General features: G+C 45.5%; 1 protein-coding gene across 1 annotated transcript in view; it reads right to left on the bottom strand.

The window, feature by feature from the left end:
* RCSD1 (RCSD domain containing 1) overlaps positions 1–15,104 on the bottom strand; it is a 33,536-nt gene extending 18,432 nt beyond the window's left edge. Inside the window, exon 1 of the mRNA XM_013187094.3 lies at positions 14,949–15,104. Within this exon, the coding sequence (XP_013042548.2) occupies positions 14,949–14,954 (6 nt within the window). The 5' untranslated portion in view covers positions 14,955–15,104. The remainder of the gene's footprint in view (positions 1–14,948) is intronic.
* Positions 15,105–18,426: the final 3,322 nt, after the last annotated feature.

Below are 18,426 nucleotides of genomic sequence, written 5' to 3'. Positions count from 1 at the left end.
AAAAGGGCCTGGGTAAATAGCACAGTGGTTGGAGTGTGGTTTTTCTGAAGAAAGCTTTGTTGCCTGTTTGGATCAGAAGCTTGCTCAGGGTCCTTCTCTAGTACTTTCCTCCAAGTATTGGAATTGCCTTAAGATTGTGAACATCAAAACAAATGGTTATCATCAATAAAAATAATAATAATTAAAAAACCACAACACTCTAATTGCACTGGGCAGCAGACACCACTAAGTAGGTGGCTGGAGTTAGGTGGTGTGGTGTGCCTGACATGTAAGCGAGAAGCTGTGTCCTTTGAAACAGAATTGTAGGAAACATCTGTAGCCATCAGGAAATTAGAAGTGGCAAATACCCTGTCTGCTTTCCATTTCAGAGAGTGACTACAATGAAAATAAAGTGAGATAAGGGTTATTTTAACCTACCCTCTGAGAAGTCCCTCCCTTTGCTATTGACGCATTCCTCCTAGCAGAGTGAGTGCAATGCTAATGTTACGTAGTTCTGGTTTTCACGGTTGATGGAAGGTCAGTACACAATGCCAGCTTTTGCCACCTTTTCCAAAAAGCACCTCTTTTCATCAGTGTAAGTGCATGAAGTCTCAGTTTAACTTGATTAGGTGGGACTTCTGGGCTCTCCTCGCAGCCTCGGGGAGCCAAGGTGAAGAAAGCAGCCTCCTGTTTGCCTACATGGAGTTCGTTAGTACCATGTCCTAATATCAACAGTCTGGTCTGGAAAGGCCCTTATATAGCAAGAGTATGACAGCCACCTTGTACTAGTCTTTGGCTGGTGTTGGAAAGTTTTGAGGCTAGATTTATGACAAGTTGTTCTTTTCTTCATGCCGTGTTATGTAATTCTCAGGAGTGCCTGGCCTGGCCTCTGCTTTCTAAACAGTGCCTGGTGAGCTTAGCAAAACCAGCAAGTACCACTGCGAAAGATACAAGTTAGACCTCGAGTCTCTCTTTTGGTAATGACAGCATTTAGAAATTGCATAGTGCCTACACGTTCCCAACACAGTACAAGTCATTTTGCTACCACAGCCTCACTTCAAACCTTCATGGGTAGGAGCCTCCACTGAGAGGGCAACATGCTGGTTTGTGCGTTTGCACCCGTACCTAAGAACTGCCGCATACAGCACGGAGACCGTCCTGAGGGAGGTCGGGGTTTTATCTGTCAGGAGAGCACTCGGACCACTAGGACATAGGTGCGTGCTTTCCGCTGCCCCAGAGAACCGCAGATTCTTTGCTACGTGTTGGCACAGCTTGAACAGGCATGGTGGCGAGTGCTTGCCCTAGCCCTGCCCTAAGCACCGGGTTAAAAATCATCTCTTGCTAGACAGACCAAACAGTCCCTAGCCTGCACCCCTTGAGAACATAACTGAGCCCAGGCTGTCCACTTCCTGAGCAAGTATCTTATCACATCTGTCAAAGGCTGCCAAGAAGGGTTTGATCAAGTGCCATCACTACCAAAAGAGGCAGTGATCTGCAGCACCTGGTCTCTGCTAGGCTGTGCAGGGGCCAGCAAGTACGTAAGCTCAGCCTGTCCCCTGTGGAGACCGGAGCAGCTCTTGGCTCTGCCCGGTACAAGATGAGACATCTGGCTGGCCAGCCAAGACGCGCTGCTCCGGGAAGGAGGTGGCAGATCATTTGAAAAGTAAATTTATTATTTTCTGTGTACGTGGAGTGTTTTGGGACTCCTTGACTGAGGCAACTGTGGAAACCTCCAGCAGCATGTGAGTGTCACCGTTTCCTTTCCTGTGAGAAGCGCGTTTTGTGAGATGCCCGATCCTGTTTGTGTTCATCGTGCTGAGAGTGTTCTCCTGAGGAAAGGAGTGGACAATAAAGATGAGGATGTGGGGCAGGGGAGATGTAACAGGGAAATGCCTAATTTCTAATGCCACCCTTGGCCAGGTCAGAGGGGCAGCTCCAGGCTTGTTCAGGAGCAGAACTCCAGGCACTGGCTGATTTCTATGTCAAGCAGGCAAATGCCTTGTGAAGCAAAGGAGCCAGCAGAGTCAGGCAATGATTGCAAGGGTGTTTTTCCAGGCCAAAGACATGGATTACAGTGTTTCAGTTCTGCACAAATAGTACTGTTGATCCTGCACAGAATAACTTGCCCTCAGCTGCTCAAAACCCAGGACAGAACTTTAGTCCAGGGCTGCATGAGTTCCACCCTGACGCTCGGTCCTCCGTGGCACACTGGTTCTCCACAACACACGCATCTGGGGATGACTGCACTGTGCGAAGCAGAGCAGTCTAAGATTTCCTGTAGCAAGGGATCAGAGCCCCACAGTCACACAGTGTTGCACAACTTCTTGTGATGGTATCAAACTGGATGCATGCATCTGATGCTGTGCTCACGCCAAGGGAATCATTAGCTCAGACACAGCATGAACACGCACCCAGATCAGGTATTTGCATTTCACATCTGTATCCGTGGGATGTCACCATCCGGATTTTGTGTGATACAGAGTACCTTGGGCACATATTGAGATGCCCTGTTGCCATAAAACTTTTCCTAAGCAAGTCCTGAGAAAGTCCAGCACCTACAAAGAACTGATTCCCTCCCAGAAAACCATCTTTTTAATGGAATTTCAGTCTGGTTTCTAACTGAACTGATTTTTTAAAAATTTGTAATATGCAGCGAGACTATAAGGGTGTCTTAAGGACGTTTTGCTAAACATCAGATTTCATGTCTTGGTCACGTGCATCCCTTGTTTTTATTGGTCTGTTTGTTGAGCTTACCCTTCCTGTCTGTAGCTGCACAGCTGTACTATAACAATTGTCTGCATGCACAGTCAACAAGTAGAGTCAGACTATGGGTTCCCTAGACCTTTAAGTCAACAATGTAAGAGGAAGGAGGAGCTCAAAGAAGATGTTGAAAGTAGTAAAAATGAAACAGTTGAAATAAGATTCAGAAGGAAGAACATGCAAGAATAAGGGGTCAGAAGATACTGAAAGGGCAAGATGACTCCTATTGCAGTGGGCACACAGGAAGCCCAGATGAGAGGTAGGAAGTATAATAAAAGGTATTATCATACTGTTAAGTATCAGTGAGCGACTACAGAGGGGAGAAGCAGTGCCATTTGCAGTAAGAAGAGACCGTAATCATCAAGATCACTAGATTTTTAAGAAAAATGACAACATTTGCTTGGGGACAATGAAGAGGAAAGGGTAGAAGGACTAGGTGGAGAGGCAAAGATCTACACTGCCAACAAGGCCAGATGCCTACTGACAAGGTGACTGAGAACGCGGGGCAAGCAGATAAGCCTCATTAAGGTATCCAATCCATTCAAAAAGAAATGGGCTCAGCCTTTCCTGTAAAAGGGCTGTGCTTATATAATTGCCTCATTACCAGCCCGACAGCCGCTTGCACGCAGGCCAAGCAGCCAACATGGAAATAATTTCAGGCAGCCGGAAAAGGATTGTGGATAAAGTTGATATCTGGCTAAATCCAGTCACATCAAGCCATGCAAGTGGAGAAACAATGAAAGGCACAGAGGCTCTGTCCATACACGCAGTACAACAGCCATTCTCTGGAGCAGCCCTGTTCAAGATGGGCTTTCCTATAATCTGAAACAACACCATCTTCAAAAACTCGTCAGTGCTGGGTTTTAAGCCCGGATATACCACACGAGGTTCTCCTTTCCATGTTCTTTGGGGTGTACTAGTGTCCCTATTCCAGACTTATTCGGTTGTGATGAGGACAACACATGTCCCTTTAAAAGAGGCTGAGATATTCCAGGTGTAACAGCTTAAAAAAAAAAAAAAAAAAAAAAAGAAATACAGAGAGATTCACAGGTTGGTAGTTTAGGGTAATGCTACATTATAAATGGTAATGTATTTCAAACCATCTAACTGCTACCCAGTGGTGCCCTGCACACTGCAAATGGGAGCTGAGCCATCAGTAACCTTCAGCACTGACATATAAAGATGCAACTAATTTAAAGATCTCTTCAATTACTAAGTTTGACTATATTAGAAGACCAGATGAAAGTGTCCTCTTTTTATGAAGGCCTGGGAACTCAATGCCCTGCCATTTCCTTTGACTTAATGTCTGTTTAAAATTACTGGCTGTATTTATCTGGAACAAACAGTTTCAAGAAATTGCTGGTCATTATAAATGAGCTTTTGGCCTTAAAAGAACAGTTTCGATGTTGCAGAGCTCTTGCTCCAAGTGAACACCAGTGACACATCTGCAGTCCTTTTCCATCAAGTTTACAATAGTGCTAAGTGTTTGGGGGGAAATATTTTGTGTCTCTAAAACGAGTGCTGTCAGTGAGCCAGAGTCTTGCAGCAGATAACACTGAGCATTGCTGTTACTCAAGAATACCAAAACGTGGACTGGGATGCTGAAAATGAGGTTTCTTACTGCCTCAAAGTCACAATGACGGAAACTAATTGGCATTACTTTGGCAGCAAGATTGCTGTATCATCAGAGAGCCAGTGTACCACTGTCCTAAATCACTGAAGATCCCTGCTCTCTTTCAAACAGCACCACTTTTAATTTCCAAACTTAATCTTCTCTAAACGAACACCCACACAGCTTTCAACTTAGTTCAGGAGAAACTCTGGCTTTTCTTGTGTGTCAAGCAGGATATATTGTCCTGTCATCAACACCTTCTCTCTATCTGATGGGAGCCCTCTAGCAACAAATGCTGTCTGAAAACTTGGTTGATACAACCAGACATGAGCTACTGCAGATAACTAAAATGCAGATGAAAGGCATGTGGGGGGAAGGAGAGGGGTTATTTCTCAGAAATTATCCTTTGAATAGGTAAGTCACTGAGGTTGTGTTGTTTAGAAATCCAGAGACACTCCAGATCTGGAACAGCTCCTTCAGAGCCAAGGGCTGATCTCTCCTCCTGGTACAGTGATGCTGATGTCCTAATCTACAGCTGACAACAGCTGTGACCAAGGCTGCAGCCTGGCTGGACTGGAGCACATGGCTTCCCATGTGTCCTTAGCAGCTTGTACAACCAATATCTAGGATCTGTCCTTGAAAGTCATGCTACTAGCAAATGCCTCCATGGGCGGAGGGGTGAGATGGTGGTTCTGAAGAAGAGCAGTAGCCACTCTAAGACATTACCCACTTACCTAGCATACTTTTCCATCAGCTCCTTGTACAGAGCTTCATTCCTGGCCTGGGATTTTGCCAGGATCCTCCTTGGCTTCCAGATGTTTCCCTCTCAGACTTCTGACTGCTGGTTCTGCTGGTCTGGGAACTGCACACAGCCTGTCAGTTGCCCCAGATTAACTGGTGGTGCCTCTCTGTGTGTATTTCCAGGCCTGGTCTCGGGAACTCTTGCTGCTCTAGAAGGATGAGCGGGGAACTAACACAAGAACAACCTGCAAAACCTCCCAGAGAGTGGGCAAGTGAGGCAGTCCATGAGGCAAGTGTATCCAGTCTCACACTAGCCCAATTTCTCCTCAACTGAGGCTCAGGGGAGACAGCTGGGAAGGCAGGGGGTGCATGCACACTATTTGAGAGTGGGGAATACAATGCATGAACCACGGTTATCTGATACAGGCCTCTGAGACAAACAGCTTTCTGGTAATTGAAATGTGCCTTGCAAAAAATCATGATTTTAAATCACTCGAATCATAGCGTGGCTTTGAGTGACTTTCACAGCATTGCAGCTGTAGACACCACGCGAGGCTACACTCTGCTCACACCTACACAAATTGACACACTTGGGTAGCTGCTCTGAAGGAAATGAGCTGACCTAATGGAACAGCCCGTGCAGGAAACAGCTCGGCTCTATGAATCACCTTTCAACTGCTATTCGGTTTGGCTTCTCCCTTGCTTGCCTCGTGTGGGGCGAGGAAAAAAGCCCTGCTTGTAGCGGAGGTCTGAAATAAGATGAACTTTGACCGGAGGAGGCTCAGACACAAGGTGCTTCGGGTAGGATGAGGAAGGACAGCTCCTGGACTGACAGAGCAGTTAAAGAAGATGACCTTTAAGCATGTGCATATGCAAACTGCACTAATTACCTAATCCGAAGCTGTTCAGAAGGCCAAATTAGAAATCAAAGTCACTGAACTGTCAAAAAACAGACACGGAGAATGTGAGAAGCAAGAACAGTTCAAAATACTTCGGTTAAATGCTTTAAGTAGATTGTGATACCTCCCAATTTAAACTTGATACTAGATAAAGTCTGGTTGCAGCAGCACAGAGATTCAACTCTTCTCAATTTATCGTGCTGGGAACAGAAAATCAAAAGGGTAAATGAGCCTACACAGAGCTCCCAACTGCTGCAGCTTCCAGGACTCATCAGTTAGGACTGTGCTATCTTTGTAACACATTGCTATTAAATTAGGTCTACGCTGGATACAACCAGGGCAGAGAAGGAGGTTCGTCTTTATCTAGGCCAGGAATTTAGTCTAAAAAGATATGCAGATACGTAAGGGAGGAAAGCGATAGTAAGTATGCAGCTAGCGGCCAACTTGAGGTGTGAACGCTAAGCTACATCCACAGAGATGTCTTTTTAGTGTGACCCTGGAAGGCTCAGCAGCCCCTGTTGCATTTAGGAGCTGGGTCTGTGCAATGGCTTTCTCAGCAGCTGCCTTCCCTTTGGCTCTGCCTGGAGCTTCTAGGTTGTGAGACCTCTGAAAAGCCGGGCCTAGGCTGGGCTGACGAATCCGGGCAGATGTAGCTTACAGTTATATTTGAAAATGTCCTTCTGAATTTTCAAGCCGAGTCCAGATCAGCTGTAATGAGGCATTAGGAAATTAGTGATTTCCATAAGTAAATGGCTCTATCATACACCCTAAGGAGAATGCGGACAAGCAATTCCTGAGCTACAGCTTAGCCTTTGACATGGATTTTTTACGTGATCTGTGAGATAATTATCTCTGTTTCTGAGTTGACCTGCTTATAAAATTATCCCAACAACCCCATTAAAGAGAAACACAATGCTTGTAGGATCTTTGTAATACCCTACCTATTCCAATGTTCTATTTCTTTTTCTCAATGGCGGACTGAAACTCTTGCACGTTCTTTCTGTGACAAGAAGAGGGACTAAGCTCCTTCAACCTCAGACACAGTTTCTGCAGGTGGGGCACCGGAACCAGGTGTACAGGAAGTGTAGGCTCACTGCCTGCATGCCACTCAGTGAGTTAAATCAACACTAGGAAATCTGGCCAGCATGTCTCTGGATTCGCCAACCTTAAAATGAAAGGTTCTGAGAAGAAAAATGATATTCAATTTACAAGAGAATGATCCAGCAACACTTAAGTTGCAGAGCAGATGCAGAAGCAATACATATAACAGCTGCATTACTTGATAGGTTTCTTTCCCACAGGCTACAAAAAGAAAAGGCTTCCAGCTTTGGCCTTTGAGAATCTACAGCCTAAACTGATACTTGCTACAAAGGCTCAAAGAGCTGCTACAGATGATGGAGACCTCAGTTTGCTGGGTCAGGGCGTGAAGGTGCTGCAGGAATGGGCCCTGTAAGACTGGACCTTGAGCTCCGTGCTTCTGGGCAATGCCCTGCAGGGTCTCGTGGAGAGCGTTGCCAGTGGTCACTCACTGCAGGTGCCCAAGGCCAGAAGTGGAGACGCCAGTTTCAAGGGCAGGAGACTGGGGTGGGAAGTCGGAGTCAAAGATGGTGCAGGAGGAGAGAGGCCAAGAAGAAATCCTGTGGTGACTGTGCATAAAGGTTTCTTGAGTTATACAGAGTAGGGCTTGGTATTACATGAGATTAGAAGTACTGATATTAAAGGAGGAGATGTTGATCTGGGAGATGAAAGAGCTATACAGAGCCCGACTCGATATTACCTAAGATTAATAGTCCTGGCACTAGTGAAAAAGACAGCTGTGCTGAGAAGGGAGATGAAAGTGACAGTGCTAAAACTGTTTTCTTTCTGTAAGGGTGCCTTGCCCGACTTGTTACATGCGTGTGCCCTGTTACCTCATACTCCCACGTATTCAGCAATCCACCCCTTTTCTTCCACTCCGCTCTGTTCACAGACACCTGTTATCTCAAGGATCGGTGTGCATGTGTGTACTTGTTTGCACTGACAGCCCCTGTGCCTCTAACGAAATGAGTATCTTGCAATTGGCAATGAAAACACTGGGTTTTCATGGAGGGACAGCATTCATAACTCCGTGCTCTTTGTAAAGACTAACAAGGAAACCAAATTAAACTGCACACATCTCACAAGTTAAACGCACTCTAGCTGCAGGGCCCAAGCGCTGAAATTCCTAGGAAACCTGGCACACAAGCTCAAGTGTGTGTATATGAAAAAAGAGGGGAGGAATAAAGAGGACCTTTTTCATCTGAACTTACAACAGTGGAAGACAGCACTCATCAGAAAGGTATTTGAAGAGGATTGGCTTGAATAATCCATGATTGCTGTTGCAGCACACAATTTCAGAGGATAAAGAAATCCATCCTTAAAACAGGAAGCAAGAATCTAAAGTAGCATTGGTTTTGAATTATACAAAGGCAGTAGTAGAACACTTCCCAGAGTCTTGCAAGTAATATGTCAGTTTATTTTGACTTAAATTTCCCATGGGTAGAATTTTGTAGGGCTTGAATGATGTGACGTAGCAGGAAGGAATCATAAATGCTTTCGGGTCCTGATGCTGAATAGCCACTAACTCCTGCTAGCAGTTCCACGTATGCAAGGACTGCAAGAACAGTATTGTCCTGTCCCTCTGGTGGCCCCATCAATACTGCTTGGATTCAACAGAAGGTAGCTCCTGACATTGTCTTTTTAATGTTCTTTCATGAGTTAAATCACTCATAGAAAAGAGGTTTCCTGTACATTTCAATAATTATTCCAAACCCTACTAGATCTCACTGCTAGAAATCCTTCCTGCTATTTGGTGAGACATACATCTTCCTTTTAATTTGATCCCATTATTCCCAGGCACTAAATGATTCTGTTTCCTCTGTATTAAAAGGTTTAGACTGCTGTCCTCTGTCTGACTGCAAAGCCACCCTGACTTGTTTAACTCCAATTTTCCAAGTCAGCTTTCCCTCTCCTTTGCATTTTTGTGTAAAGACACAAAACTCTGAACAAGCAAACAGTCTCCATCCTCTAGATGCTGAGGCTTTCCAAACTGCGCACATTATTCATTGTCCTTGAAAAGCTGTGATCTATATAAGCAATAAATTTCTTGCATTGAGAAGCAGTATGCAGCCTGGTTCAGTGATAAAGCATCAGGTAAAGGTATTCTATTTTGGGAAGTACTTCAAGGCACTCAGAAAAGTACCACTGCGAGCCATAGCTACCAACCTGCACAACAGCACAATTTGAGCTGTGGTCCTATCATGCTAAGAGCATGCATTTCAGAAGCCGGAGATGAACAGTGGTTTTGTTGAAGCTGGCAGTGGTAAATCAATATCCCTTGCAGACTGGCCACTAGTCATCCACATGGGCTAAAACAGCGTGTATCTCATTACAACGGGTGAACAGGTTTACTTGCACATGGACACCAGGATACAAAAAAAAGCTTACCACCTCATTGCCTGTTGTATGGGGTTCAAGCTCTTTGAAAACTTGATGCTGACGAAGAAAAATGTCATGCATCTGTATCAGCTGTCAGTTTAGCAAGTGAGGCCTGTGTCTTTATCTGAAGAAGACTTTGAGAAGAACCTTTTAGCAAGCAACGTGTTCATATCTGACAGGAATTTGGTCTAATCTCTCTTTCTCAGAGGTGAAAGCTTCATTTGGCACTACTGGGGCAGATAAGCCTCTCTCTGTCAGTACATTACCGGAACCCATGTACTGAGGGTAAGATATCACCAAGATATGCCTCATAGTGGATGTGAATGTAATAGCATTGCTGGCAGAAGACCATAATTGGATACACTGTGCCTTGGATGAAGCGAGACGCCTACCTGAGGCACCCTAAGAACAAAGTGCCCATGCCTCTGACAAGACCTAGGTGTGAAGCAACCATGCAGTGAGTATGTAAAGTAACTTCTCCTTACACAACAGATCTCCTGTCTCTAGACCAAATTCATCCTAACGCATGCTGTACTGCAAGCTGATGAAGACATATAATTGTCTGTAAGACACCAAAATAGGCTGTGTCTCTGCAGTAGGTATCAGGGCAGCTACAAGTAGCAAGAACGCTTCACCTGCAAAATAGCCAAGTCCTCCCAACAGGTTCTTTTGCTGCTGGGTACAGCTGTTATCTCAGATACCCGTCTGAGGCTGCACAGTTGGTATTTCAGGAAAAGGAGCATCCAGCCCTCTAGAACTGTTAACCAACCACAAGGAAACAGAGAGGAAAATCATTCCTCGTTTCTATGGGTTTGGTCAATCCCATGAGGAAAACCAGCAGAGCTTCCTAGCAGCACCTATGGCAGCTATCTGTAAAGCAATGCTGATGTTTTCCCCTGGTCTTCAGATAAGCAGTTCCTGGGAATGCAGTAGAGAAGGTGTGCATAATATGCTGCTCAGCAGTAATGTGTCCTGCCAGTTAGACTGTAGAGTACAGGAAAGAAGGCTTTTCCAAAAAGCTAGCAGCATGACCTGGGATACTCGGACACCCAAAAGTTAAAATGAGGAGCAAAGGAGAGGAAGGGTTATAAAGAATCATCCCTTCTTTACTGGCACAGGAAAAGCTTTAATTCTTAATTCCTTAAGAGCACACCATTTACTCTGGGTCTCCTCTAGGTACAAGTAAGGGTCAAAGCACAGCCCATGGGGTTTGGTTTTGTTCCCTTCTGTCCCTCAACAGGGGGTCTCATCCAGTCTCTGGACTTTGGAAGTCCAGCTCTGCTGCAGACATGCTATTTACTGTCAGACAGGTCCTAAACCTGAGGAGTAAAATGGGGTCATACGGTAACTCTCCTACTACTTGTCAATACGCTTTCCTTTAGTTAGACAGACATCCTGTGTCACTTTGATGAGTTTGGGGGAAAACATTGAAAATCAGTGCATTTGAGGTGAAAATGTTGTTAAGCAAAATGAAAAATGGAGAAAAAAAAAGTGAAAAAGGAAGGTTTTAACTTTTGGAATGAGAATGAAGCTTGAAAGCACGAAAACCAGAAGAGCTTCCTGAGAAAGGTAAATTGTTTCCTGGCAGAGCTAACCATGGCATACTGCCTGTACTTATCTTGATCCACAGCTGCAAAGGTGGGCAGAGAACTCACTCAACCCAGCTCACCTCTGCATGGATTACTGTCCTGCTGCTCTGAGGGCCATAACGCACCCAAATTTCAGCCCTCTCGGCTACACAGTAAGTACCCTTTCTTTCTTCCCCTCCACTTCAATCCTCTCAGGTGATACACCCTTCATGCAGTTTTCCTAGGGTCATGGTAAGCAGCTCTGCAGAAAGACAGTTGCCCTGCAGTTTGGGAGACAGCGTTATTCCCCGTAGCTCCTGGAAGGATGCAGCAATTAGCGATACTAGACCTGGAAATGTGCTCTGTTGTAATGTCTGGTTGACCACAGCAAAAAAGAAGAAATGGCTTCTGACTTCTCCTGTATGAGAGAGCTGAGGGAGGGGATGTGTTTGAAACCCAAGAGGTTTCCACAGGTGGGATGTGGAACAGAGGAGTCAGAGGAATTTTCTCTGAGCTGCTCTGTTGCTAGATAGAGTGGGGCAGGACCCAGGGCCTCTTTGTGGGATCTTCACCCGACACAGGACGAGGCTACTGAAAAGAGCAGTGGACGCAGTGCTCCCCAAACATCCCAGAGGAGCGCATGTGGTGTGGGGAGAGCACAGGGCTGGGGGCTGGAGCTATGTCCAGAAGGGTGCACAGAAGGGAAGTGGAAAAGTGAGCAGAGAACTGCTCTCAGGCCTGGAAATGCTCTTCCTCTGCTGAGCTGGTGTAGCAGCAAGCAAAATGAAGATCCAGCAGGAGCTAGCTGCAGAAAAGAGATGGGAATGGAGACATCAAAGAAAGACATGAAATCTCTTGGTAGGCACAAAGGAGAGAGGAATCTGCCCAAACTAAAGCTGCTTGCTGCACCTTCACAGCTTGGGGAACCCACTGCACCACAGGGAGCCGTCAAACTGAAACCATCTTGGATTGCTTCCCTTTGTTTTGTGAGTAAAGTTCAAATGTCTCCATGCTCCCAAGCTCCTACAGAGAGGCTGGAAAGAGGAATGCCATGACTGCTGTTGAATACGGGCTGCAGAAAGCCACAAGAACTTTCAGTGGATGCCTTCACCCACAACATTTTCAGCAAGGTTTAGTACAGCTATGAGAATGAGACAGCTTGGACCAACTCTGAAGGTGTAAACTAACGATTCCCAATCCTTTTTGTACTGTGAGTGCAAAGATTTAGTGGCTGCTTCTTTTACAAGTAGCTTAGCTTTCACTAATTTCACACGTTTTAAATACAAACTCCTGACGTTAGCAGTCTGTCTGTGGTAGAACTGTAGTTCTTTTGGTAGTCATAGTCTTTTTTCTGTAGTTCTTTTGATTGGTCATAACAGTGGAATGAAAACCGATTCTCAAAACCATGTTGCGTCAATGAACTGGGTCTTCACAAAAACAAACAAATTAGAAAAAAAACAAACATCAGCAGACTCACAAAATTATATGAACTGGCAACAGTGGGGTTTGGCTGCTATTTTCTCTCTCCTGGGGACATGAAATGGCTACAGGTACTGGTTTCAACGTGGTACATTCCTGACAGCAGAATGTCTAAGGCTGTAGGAACTCTCCCCTAAAGAGCCCCAAAACTACACTAACCTCTCTAAGAAAGCGAGCCCAACTATCTTGCTTCTGTAGGTTTTCCAAAAACAGGGTCTTCCTGCCAGAGACGTGATGGAAATCAGCTGGCTAGGTCAGCCCTCTGCCCTTCTTTTTTCCTAATGCTCGTAATCCTCATGTGTCCCACTAGAGCAAAGAGCTTGCCAGTTATGCCAGCAGCAAAGCACAGAAGAGCTCTGCATGCTACCAATGAAGCAAATGGGGAAATGACAGAACTTCTCGTTCCTGTCGCACAGGAGCATTAAATGTATTTTTAAAGCAAAAGACGGTAATGAGCCTCTGTGTCCTGCTCACGCTGTCTGTGAAAAGCTATCAGGAGGAAACAGAGCACAGAATTGGCAGGTGGGAGCTCAAGTTTTTGCTCTTTGCTCTATTTTGGTCTAACATATTCTTAATTTTGGGACATTAACCACCTTTTTGAAGGGTTGGGACAAGGGGGGAAGACCAAGTGTGCTACTTTAAAAATGTTCTGGGAGTTGAGATGTTTTTAAAAGTAAGAACAGATGCCGAAATCTACAGCTGATCAGAAAACAAGGTAACACAGCAAATGAGTGGGAAATAGAGGTAAAGGGGCAGAATCAAAAGGAGGAGTCATAGGCTAAATACTTCAGAGAAGCTTCCTGACAGTCAGACCTGCCGTGCGTGTGACACGTGTCTCCCAAAAGGAAATGAAGGCCCATGCCTTACTGCTCTAAAACACCCCTGCAGCAGACAACAGAAAATACTTGAGGGGTGCAGTCCCCTGTGTGTGCAGAGGAGAGGAGATGGGGCAGTGTCCTCAGCACGACAGAATTTCTGTTTTAGTCCTCATTTATTCTTTGTTCCATATGTGGCTTCCTGTGCACAGCAGTTACAACAAAGAGTTCAACTCCCCCTCTGAGACATCACAGGACACTACATAGTGAAAAGGAATAAAACAAGCATTAATGGTTCCTGATGCAGGTTCTGTCCAGTCTAAAACCCCTTACCAAAGCTACGTATTTGTCATGCTGCGTATCAGCTACGCTGCATTGGTTTGAGCAGTGCTTGGTCCTTCTCCACACCAAAATTTTTCAGTCTGTTGAGGACTTTTCTTGTAATGAACATGGCTGATCTTTAACCCTCGCCTGTAGGGCAGGCTAGCACAGGTAGCAAGGACTGTGATGTTAACACCTGTGTGTTATCAGAACTGCCCCGCTGAGCTATGTGCTGTAAATCTTCAAAGAAAAATTACAGTGGTGCCTCAAGCACACTGCTCCCTGGCTTTGTGGCATGTCCCTGGCTGTTGGTGCCACATCAACACAAAAAAAGCCTTCTCTGTGAAGATAATATAAAGTGTTTAGTAAGATCTGTGTTTAGCTGAAAGAAATACCCAAAGTCCTCTTTCGTCATTTGAGGTTTTGCCAATGTTGCAATCACCTTTCTACCTCCTGTGCCCCTCCAAAAAAAAAAAAAAGTATTTTTTTCCTCTGCAATCTAAAAACCATTTGAAAAGCTAGTGAATCCAACCTCACATGAGCAAAGCAAGCACTTTCACTCTCATTTTGTATGAATGGGAAAGGAGGCAAGGAGAGGCAAACTGCCTTGCCTCAGAGGCTGCTACACAGGACAAGGCTTGGACTTGGAACGCCAGGGCATCCTCACTCCTGCTTCCACACCCCGTCCATCAGCAGTGCCCATCAAGAGACAAGAGCTCCTACTCCCTCGAGGCACAAGGCACACAGCACGAAGAGAGGCACAGGAACCGTTCTGTGGGTATGCTAGCCATTCACCCCGCTGAAGCAATGACTCTCAGGTTCTCTTTCCTGGACCAAAATGCTGCTGATAATGAAAGTGAGACTGCACGATCCACGTGGAACAGGGGCGACAAGAGGGTCTAAATCACAGCTGCTGCTGTGTGGGTTGGGCAGGAATCAACCCCAAGGTGTCCACTAATCCTGTACGGTTTGCTCTCTTCTCCTTATGCACCCAATTTCACTGATTTTTTAAATGATTAAAAAATGATCCCATTTAAAACGTTACTTTTTTTTCCCACCTCAGAGACTAAAAAAGTAAATGGCAGTCCTTCTTCTTTCCCCTTTCGCAGATGGAATTTCTCCCCACACTGACCCCCTCCTCCAAATCTGGACTAAACCCTGCAAAATATTGTGAGGTGGAGTGGTGGTGAGAGGCTTTTATCTGAACCTCAGCGGAAAGGTATTTTGAGCTGCCTTAGTAAGAAATTGCTTTGCAAGGTGCAGCTAGTGCAGATCTGCGAGTCAGCCATAAGCAAGTGGAAATAAAAGTTTTCTTTACCTCCATGTCCTGCCAGAGAGGTGTCCTCAGGGCAATCTTTCTTCCCCACCCCTTTCCCTCTTATCTGTGGGAAAACTTCAGCCAAGCCAGAGCAAAATCGTGCTGCTGTGGAGAGTATGTAATATCCACGCTCCTGCTCAGCTTGAAAACTGACAGAGCCCAGTGAGCTGCCCTGCACTACGAACAAGGAAGAAGGGCGGGTGGGTGAGAGGAAGGGAGGGAGGGGAGAGGAGGGGGAGGCAAGGCAATCAGGGTTTAAATTTAGACACAAATCTAAACAGATACTGTCCTTCCCGGAGCGCTGGGCTCATGAGACAACAAGCAGCAAACTTTGCTGCTGTGCCCAAACTTGGGGACACTGTATGTGTATTTTCTCCCTCCCTTTCTATCCACCCTTCGTATTTCTAGCACCTCATATTTCTCTTTCTTTCTTTTTTTTTTTTCCTCCCCTGCCCTGTTTTGCCTCTATTTTTTTATATTTGCTTCTTTTGCTTGTAGCTGCTCCCCCCACATCTCTGCCTGGGTCTTTCCCTTGTCCACTCTTCTCTCCAAGCCTGCAGTGTCTCGTCCTCGTTGTTAAAGATCTCTTTTCCTTTAACTCTAGCTTCTCTTCTCTCTTCCTCCACACTTTTCTGTAATTTCCTTCACAGTAGACTGTCTTCAGAGTGGTTAGAGGGGCAGAAGAGGAGCAGAAAGCAGATGGTGATTGCATTTGAACAGAACATAAGGCTTTGGTGCCCTGGGCCACGGCTGGGACTCCCAGGCACAGTATCAGCAGTCCTGATGTGCTGTTGGGCAATTCCCAAATGAGAGACTAGGGCTTCACTTGGGAAGGTGAGGCACAAATGCCGGCAGAAGCAGAGGGTCCCCAGGCAAGGTGTCACGGGCTAGCTCTAAAGCAGAACTAGCTCTTTCTGCTCTGAATTCGTTTCTCACGCTACCAGGTCAGAAGCTGCAGATCACTCTTCCCTCCTTTTGCAGGGAAGGGCAGACTTGGACACTGGAAATGAGAAGCTTCCGTGGTGCTACAAAAGCTCAGATGGGAAAAACTAAGCCTCAGGAATGTTTTGCTACGGTTTCCTCTTCCATTCAGACCACAGTGTTGGAAACTATACATCTCGTTCCTGTTTTAGCAACTGTTTGCACATGCTCCTTCTCAAGAATTTCAGTCCCCACCTCCTGAGAACAGGGTGGTGCAGAGGAATTTGGAAACACTCCCTTTGTCTTCTGCTGGCTCCCTTGCTTCGCATGCAGCTGCAAAGTGACACAATTTCATGTCATCATCTTGGGATGATACCTTGGGGGCAGAAGAGGGTTAAAGCATCTTTTCTGAAAGGGATGCATACTTTTCCTTCACAGTGTTTCACAAGTCCCTGCTGGCTGCGGAGGAAAACACTCCAGAATGAATTTAACTGTGACCATCATCATATCCCAGATTATTGTTACCAATAAATCATCTCAACATAGTTGTTCTTACAGTACAGTTAACTTTTGCTGCACCGCATGCTGTAGGGCTCCTGTGGTTCTTTAGAAAATACAGGAATTAGTATATTTAAATCATGATCTCCTTATCTCCCAAGTTCAATATACAGCGGTTACTCCATCCTTAGCCAAAAGAATGATATGCTGAATTGCCGCAATCTCCAAGTTAGGCAATAGGACTAATTAATCTTCTTTTGTTGAACCACTGGATTAGTTGAATCCCCTCTGCTGTAAGCAACCAGCAGATGCTGCATGCAACTAGAAATCTAAGAAAATAAAGATGAAGAATCTAAAAGGAATATAAAAATGAAACTCCTCCTTAACTGGAAATCCTACTGATTCCTTAAAGTCATGATAATGGTGCACTGGGAGAAGGGACAGGAACTGCAGCGCTGAGAAGCAGGGTGAGGTGGGGAAGGCAGGATGCTTTGGCTGCCCATGCCTTGCCTGCTGTAGGGGCAGAAGGAGAATTTCATGCTCAGGGATTTCACTGTCAGTGTTGGTCACAAGTGTCATTGTCAAGATGTCTGCCGTGTAACAGACCGTCAAAATCAGATACCTCTGATGGTTGCTTCGTTCTGCTCAGGGTGTGTTTCAGTATTTTCTTTCTGCTTTCAGGGGTTTTACCCTGTGGAGGAAACTGTCTGCTTAGGCCTCCAGAAAAGGAAACTGCTAGGCAGAGATAGTATCACTTTACCCGCACTAATAAAGCAAAGGGAGTTACAGCTGCCCCACCACGCTTCTTCACTCTATTTATTTATGCTCCAAAGTATCTCACCGTAAAGTAAATCTTTTCTGCCAGCAGAATTCTCAGTGCCATTGCTCTGAGTATGGTACACAATTGTCAGTTTATTAAAGTTCTTCTTTCTTCTTTCTTCCAGAAATAGGGTGCATGTTTTCCTCCACACAGGAAGACATGAGGTGTGGATTTTCTCTAGGTTTTCTTGTTTCTTGTCTGGAAACCGCCAAAATCTGCAACAACCAACCCACATGCTTTAACTGCAGGAACCTTGTGACAAATGTTATTAAGGGAGGTTATACTCGGGAACTGGGTGTTTTACATGATGTATACGTGCAAGTATGAATGTGAGATATTCTGGAGCATGACTCTCTGCATCTCTGTGTGCATCTCTGTTGACAGACCTTCTGGGATATAGCAGCGTCTATGAGACTAACTTGCTGGTATATGCAAACAAATATTTCTACATCTGTTATTCTCAGGAGATAAAAAAGAAAAAATCCAGCCCTCATAAGTGACATTAAAACAGACTGTAGGGGGAAATTTCATTTGAGTGAGAAAATGCTGTGATTGAGGACCCCCGAATTTTGCGGCTTCCCAGCTGGTTCTCTTCGATACGTGTGAGGCCAAAAGAACGAGTTTGCTTCAGGCCAAACAACTGGAGCTCCTGCTCCATGCAGCATGCTGGGGGAGAGGTGCAAGGCAGTCATTCATCCTGGCACGCCTGAAGAGGAGGCATAAGTAGTTCTGCCACGCTCAGCAATGCCTCGTGTAATCTTTGCTAGCCTCTTGCACTTTGGCAATGAATTACGGTGAAAGGGGCTTCTCCATGATACCAGACCAATAGAAAGGAGATGGGGGGACAGAGCAGTTCTTTGTTCAGAGACGACTCAGGAAAGAAAGCCTGTGAGGGCATCTGAAACTTTGACTCAGATAGTTGTGTCCCCACAGCTAGCGCTTCGGGTGTGTCCGTGTGGGTGCTGAATCTGGGATGGTATGTTTGTGGGGGTGGTGGATTAGTGAAGGGTGGAGGGAGCTGTGGGTCCCCGCGAGACAGATTGGATCTCTGTGCTTTGTTGAGGTGTTTGGTTAGAGGTTATTAGAGCTTGCCTGTCAGTACCAGTATCCGAGATTGTTCTGTCCATCTCTGTATCCATATTTGGCTGGTGATGCCTGCATCATTTTCCAGAATTTTTATTATTAACCAGCAGCTGTTACCAGGTTGAGTTTTTGACCCTCCCAAAAATGGGGTCTCAA

The sequence above is a fragment of the Anser cygnoides genome, chromosome 1, assembly GCF_040182565.1.
Source record: "Anser cygnoides isolate HZ-2024a breed goose chromosome 1, Taihu_goose_T2T_genome, whole genome shotgun sequence".
Classification (NCBI taxonomy): domain Eukaryota; kingdom Metazoa; phylum Chordata; class Aves; order Anseriformes; family Anatidae; genus Anser; species Anser cygnoides.
Note: the sequence above shows the minus strand (reverse complement) of the source record. Positions and strands in the feature narration are given on the sequence as shown.